The sequence below is a fragment of the Pteropus vampyrus genome, unplaced genomic scaffold (genome assembly GCF_000151845.1).
Source record: "Pteropus vampyrus isolate Shadow unplaced genomic scaffold, Pvam_2.0 Scaffold504, whole genome shotgun sequence".
Lineage (NCBI taxonomy): Eukaryota > Metazoa > Chordata > Mammalia > Chiroptera > Pteropodidae > Pteropus > Pteropus vampyrus.
In genome coordinates, this window is record NW_011889285.1 from 628,523 (window position 1) to 635,278 (window position 6,756).

The window sequence follows — 6,756 nt, forward strand, 5'->3', positions numbered from 1 at the left end:
TACCTTAGTAATCAAAAATAGTTATTAGCCATTGAGTAAAAATAAGAATAAAAAAAAATCATATCTGTTGAGTCATTGATGAGGTGATCAAAGAACACTTCTTTAAGGTCACATCAATAGAGAGATGCATATAATTATTAACAGTTAAAAAAGCATTCTAAAAGAATTTCTTTTAGAGAAGTCATAACAGAGTTGCACTTTAATATGTCTATGAGGATGGGAATCTCTTTTTTAGATTGCAGTAAAATCATTGTCTGTGATGAGAACTTGAATTACTCAAAATGAATTTGTTGAATGAACAGATGAATTAATAAATAAGCAACAAATAAACAAAAAAGTTACTCCATGGCCCCTAGAAAATATGGTTGTTTGATTATTAAAATGGACTACAAACTTTTTAAATGTGAGGATGAAGGGAGACACTAACCATAAACTATATTTTCTCTTCTCTTTTTCTTACTCTAGAAAAACCCACATAAAACCTAACTAATCATGCTAATATTGAATAAAACAGAACTGAACCCGGCCTCATTTATTCTTAATGGGATACCAGGACTGGAGGGCATGCACATGTGGATTTCCTTCCCATTCTGCTCCATGTATGTTGTGGCTATGGTAGGAAATTGTGGACTCCTCTACCTCATTCATTTTGAGGACTCTCTGCACAGGCCCATGTACTACTTCTTGGCCATGCTTTCCCTAACTGACCTTGTCATGTGCTCTAGTACAATCCCTAAAGCTCTCTGCATCTTCTGGTTTCATCTCAAGGAAATTGGCTTTAAAGAATGCTTAGTTCAGATGTTCTTCATCCATACCTTCACAGGAATGGAATCTGGGGTTCTTATGCTCATGGCCCTCGACCGCTATGTGGCCATCTGCTACCCTCTGCGTTACTCAACTATCCTCACCAATCCCATCATTGCAAAGGTTGGGTTTGCTACTTTCCTGAGAGGGGTGTTGCTCATCATTCCCTTCACTTTTCTCACCAAGCGCCTTCCCTATTGCAGAGGCAATATAATACACCATACCTACTGTGACCACATGTCTGTAGCCAAGTTATCTTGTGGAAATATCAAGGCCAATGCCATCTATGGTCTGATGGTTGCCCTCCTCATTGGAGGCTTTGACATCCTGTGCATCACAGTCTCCTACACCATGATTCTTCGGGCAGTGGTCAGCCTCTCCTCGGCAGATGCTCGGCAGAAGGCCTTCAGCACCTGCACTGCCCACATCTGTGCCATTGTTTTCTCCTACAGCCCAGCTTTCTTCTCCTTCTTTTCCCACCGCTTTGGAGGTTACACAATCCCTCCATCTTGCCATATCATTGTGGCCAATATTTATCTGCTCCTACCTCCGACTATGAACCCTATAGTCTATGGTGTGAAAACCAAGCAGATACGAGACAATGTCATAAGAATCCTTTCAGGTTCTAAGAATACCAAATCCCATAGCATATGAAAACAATATTTTCCAGAAGAAAGAAGAGCTCTTGTTTAGGAAGGATCTGATAAAATCACTAGGAAAGTACTATTTTAACTAAAGAAATGGAGCATGTTCAATGGTGCATTTCTAAATCTATGTCTCAAGAATCTGGGCATCCCTGGTCTGCCCATCAACTTTTTAATGAATTTTTTGGTTTCATTGCTCCTGTGAAAATTTAGTCTAATAGTTAACCCATGTTTCCTTGAACAAAACTTAACCCATATTCATTTAAAAATACATAAAGTGGAAGGAGATAATCTTGTTTCCTAACAGTAATTATAATTTCCAGACTGAGAGCCAGTTGTTACTCCCCCCTGGAAAATATGTGCTGTATGTTTTTAATCACTACAAAAACACCATTTTTTCAATAACTTCTTCCTGAAAGAGAAGTTAGCAAGAATCCTATGAAGTGATTAACATAATGAATTTTAAATCTCTGGGCATCTTAGAGAATCTTATTATTAGGCTGAATAGTTCTCTCCTAATCAGGCCACACACATTATTTTACTACAGACTGATTTGATGCCCAGTTTCTTTCAAGAGAGTCTTTGAAAGCACAAAATCTGGCAAGTGAGGTAGATAGTTCTCTTAATGAAATGTAAGAAACAGCATAAAACTGCATGGAAGTGATCAAAATTGACTTGTTTCATCTTATCTCCAATGTGAATCTAACAAATAAAATTAAATGTCTTTCTAATATTTAAGATTCTTCTAAATTAATAAACAAGTGAGAGACTGAAGGAAATAATACTTTTATATTAATGTCTCATTAGTGAAGCCAATTATAGAAGGAATATAAAGTAAACTGAATGTTTATTGTTATCGCTCTCCATCCAACATAAAAGTATACATATTGTCTCCCCCATACAGTTAATTATGCTCATCAAATTGCATTTAATTGTTTAATTAGTCTTTATTTACTATCTCATATTTTTAAATCCTACAAAAAAACTCACTCCCTAATATGTAATATCTTCCATGTATTACTCTATTTCTCTGCTCACCTTAAACTCAAAATTTCTAAAGTAAAGGTTGGTTCCTAAACTAGCTTCTGTATACAGAAGGCAATGGGAGACAAAAGAAGAAGGCAGACCACTCCAGTGTGGTAAGTACCATGTTTAGTAAACAGGAGAACTTACATATGAGGTTTGACTTAGGTGGCTGCATCTGCTACCCCACCTCGCCCCCACCCAGAATCGTTAAAGCTTACTAAGAGCCTTAACTGGGTTCAGTTTGTATACCATCCAGATGGTCTCAACAAAACATTGATAGCTCTCTTAAGATTGTGTCCTTGAAAACAATTCCAGCTGTGGGAACAGTGGCAGAGGGTACATTCCAAGGGAAGGGGAGCAGGTGAGGAGCCTCTGATTGCTGGGATCCGGCTCAAGAGTCAACCAGTGGTCACGTTCTCTCAAAGACCTCCAATAACTAGTTGTCTCCCTTTACTTTCTCAACTTGAAATCACTCTTCTTCTAGTTTGTCTTTCTTTGCTCTCATTCATCACCTAAAATTGCTTTTTACAATTTCACGAGCGCGTTCCATGTTAACAAATTAAATAGGCCACTTTCTGGATTTCATCTAACACTAACTCTCAAAAATATCAAATTTAATTCTGTATTCCCCATATCTTGAAAAATTTTCATTTTTTTAGTTCAGAAAATTTTTAAATGATTTTCTTCAATCCTGTTTAACAAGAAGACATACAAATAGCCAACAGTTACATGAAAAGATGCTCAACATCACTAATCATCAAGGAAATTAAAAATCAAAACCACAATGAGATATCACTACATTCTGTTAGAATGGCAATTATAAAATCAAATAGTTGTTGGCAAGGAAGTGGAGAAACTGGAGCCCTGTGCACTGTGAGTAGAAATGTAAAATTGTACAACCACTATGGAAAACAGTATGGAGATCCCACTTCTGAGTATTTACCCCACAGAATTGAAAGCAAAATCTCAATGAAATATATGTTTTCCCGTGTTCGCTGCAGCTTTATTTACAATATTCAAGACATGGAAGCAACCTAAATGTCCATGGACAGATGAATGGGTAAGGAAAGTGTTACGTATATGGAGGGAAATAATATTCAGCCATAAAAATAAGGAAATTCTATCATATTCTACATCATGGATAGATCTTATGGATATTATGCTAAGTGAAATAAGCCAATCACAGTAGGAAAAATACTGTATGATTCTATTTATGTGAAGTACTTAATATAATCAAACTCATAGAAGCAGAAAGTAGAATAGCGGTTACCCTTACATATTATAATAATATGCTACAATATATAATAATAATGTATATTGTATATAACAAAATTGTACACGGCTAATGAAAGACCATTTTTAATATCCAGTTAAATGGAAAAATACACAATATTCATGGATGAGAAGATATCAACTCTCCCCAAAGTGGTACATAGATGTAATGAAAGTCCTGTAAAATCCCAGCAAGACTTTTTGTTGATGTAGACAAGATTATTCTGAAATTTATTCGGAACATCAAAAGAACTATAATAGCTAAAACAATTAAAAATACATAATAAAATGAGTAAACATTCTTTGCAAACTTAAGACCTATATACAGCTACAGTAATCAAGACTATAGTATTGGCAGAATTTAGGCACACACATCAATGGAACAGAATAGAGAACCGAAAAACAGACCCCCACAAATATGTGCAAGTGATTTTTGACAAATATACAAAAGCAATTTAATAAAGAAAATGTATCCTTTAAAAAAAAAAGGCTTTTGGAATAGGCAAACAGAAACAAAAATAAAACAAGCTCTTGATTTAAATTCTTGATTTTACCTTATACGAAAATTAACTCAAAATTATGGGTCATAAACTTAAATGTAAAATTTAAAGCTTTAAAACATTTAGAAAAACAATGGGATAAATCTTTAAGATTCAGCACAAAGTAGAGTTCTTAAACTTGACACCAAAACACAATTCATTAAAAAAGATAAATACATGATGATAAAAGGAAATTTATCTTTAGTGGTGAACACACAATAGAATATACATATGACGTATCATTGAATTGTACGCTTGAAACCTATATAATTTTATTAACCAATGTCACCCTTATAAATTCAATTAAAAATAAACAAATAAAATAATAAAAAATGAAAATTTAAACCACATTAAAAAACTTGCTTTGTTGAAGACTCTACTAAGAGGATGAAAAGACAAGCTATAAACCTAGAAAAAAATAACTGCAAGACAAATCCAACACCCACACCCACACACCGGTAAAACAACAACAACAACAAAAAACCCATCAATTAGAAAATGTACAAAAATTAAAAGAGAAATTTCACTGATAAAACATACAAATGCAAAATAAACACACAAAAAATGTTCAACTTATTAGCCATGTACAAATGCAAATTAAAATCAGAATAGAGTATTACTACACTGCAATGACAATGGATAAAATAAAACTGAGTAACAACACAAAATTTTAGCAAGGATGTGGAGAAACTGAATCACTAATATATTACTGGTGGGAGTATAAAATGGTACAACCATTCTGGAAAATATTTTGCCAGTTTCTTAAAACACAAACCTGATCTATCATACAATTTAGCAATTACACTTTGAAGCATTTATTCTAGAAAAATGAAAACTCATGTTCACAAAAAAATAGTAAACAGTGAGTGACATAAATGAAAACGGCAAACTAAGGATATTAAAAGTTGCCCTAATAAAAGCAATGGATAAACTGTGAAAAAAAAACCCTATTTAAATCAACTTTCTCATAACTTTTGATACGATCAAAAGTTTTCAGTAAACAGAGGAATGTTTAATCAAGAACAAATAGCTGAATCTCAGTAAAAGAGCTGTGTAGCATATTTTTAAATTGGAAGTCACATAATATAAAATTGACCATTTTAATTATTTTTGTACAAATCAGTGTCTTTTAGTATATTCACAATGCTGTGCAACCAATCACCACTATTTCCAGAACATTTTAATCATACTCTCAAAAAATTCCATACATTTTAAATAGTCATCCCCATTCCCTGCACAGTTGCCTATTCTTAATATTTTATATAAATAGAATAATACGTGACTGTTTATCTTTGGGTTCTTTGACCTAACATCAAGTTTTCAAGGTTCATGTTATGTGATTTTTTTTCATAGTTCCTACCCTGACTTGGGAAGGACTAAGTACTCAGGGATGTTATTTATTTAGATACATGAAAAAATAAACAAATAAAAAAGAAATAGATGGATGTGTGAATGACTGAAACATTTTGTATTTAAGTGCTTTCACCATGTGTCCAAAAAGGCCTTACACAGAAAGAAACAATGTTCTGCAATAAATATTAAAATCACTCATTTTCATTAAAACTAGTTTGCGTTCTTTTAATTTCATTTCTTTCCATTAAATACATGCTCACACACATATATAGATGCATGCATATGAAATAATTCACTTATTTCTAGTATTATGAGATAGCAGTCAAAATGTAGCTTCAATGCTTTTTCCTCCTTCCATAGAGGTTAGCTGGATTGCTGCACAAGCACCTGTGTCTCTAATGTTTTGAAGTATCCCCTTGGAATACATAACACATTTTTCTTAAATAACAAATTCGATTGTACAGATGTCATGGGATTTAGAAGTTGAGGACTATACATATAAATATATTGCAGAATCATGATATTTTCCACCAAGATCCTGAACACCTGAACCAGATTGCATTCAGCTCACTGTTTTGCTATCAAGAAACTAAGGCATTAAAGATATAAAAAAATGAAACTACTAACAGAACTTTTTTTTAGGTAGAGGTTTTGAATGCATAGAATTGTTTATTATATTCTCTGAAATACAGATTTGAGTTCTTTCACCATGTTTGAAAGCAAACATGGTGGGAAATTGGGAAGTTAGAGAATGCTTATTTCTCCAATTTTCAGCTCACGATTCAGTTTCACTTTTCATCATGATTGTGAATATCTATGTCATTTCTCTAACCAAACAGGAATCATTGGTTCTGCTGTAGTGGAAGTTTGGTATGAATCACCCTCATGACAAGAAGAAATGGGAGAATAGCTAGAGCATAGTTCCCAATTATGATCAAAACACCTGCTTTTTACCTGCCTTCCTTTATTTCTCAGAATGAGAGTTTAATTTTTCTTGGTTCATTTCTAGAGAGACTCAGTTAAGACTGTATTTCAACCATTTTAGATGACAACACTGGAAAGACTCACTGTCATATGGAGAGAAGACTGTGGGTTTTAAAAACTGAGGACAGTTGAAT

At 33.6% G+C, this 6,756-nt stretch overlaps 1 protein-coding gene across 1 annotated transcript; it reads left to right on the top strand.

The window, feature by feature from the left end:
• The first annotated feature begins 485 nt into the window (after window positions 1–485).
• LOC105307588 (olfactory receptor 52N4) lies at window positions 486–1,476 on the top strand. Its single transcript, XM_011383139.1, has one exon. The coding sequence runs from the start codon at window positions 493–495 to the stop codon at window positions 1,456–1,458; it is 966 nt and encodes a 321-aa protein (XP_011381441.1). The 5' UTR covers window positions 486–492; the 3' UTR covers window positions 1,459–1,476.
• The last annotated feature ends 5,280 nt before the right edge of the window (window positions 1,477–6,756 follow it).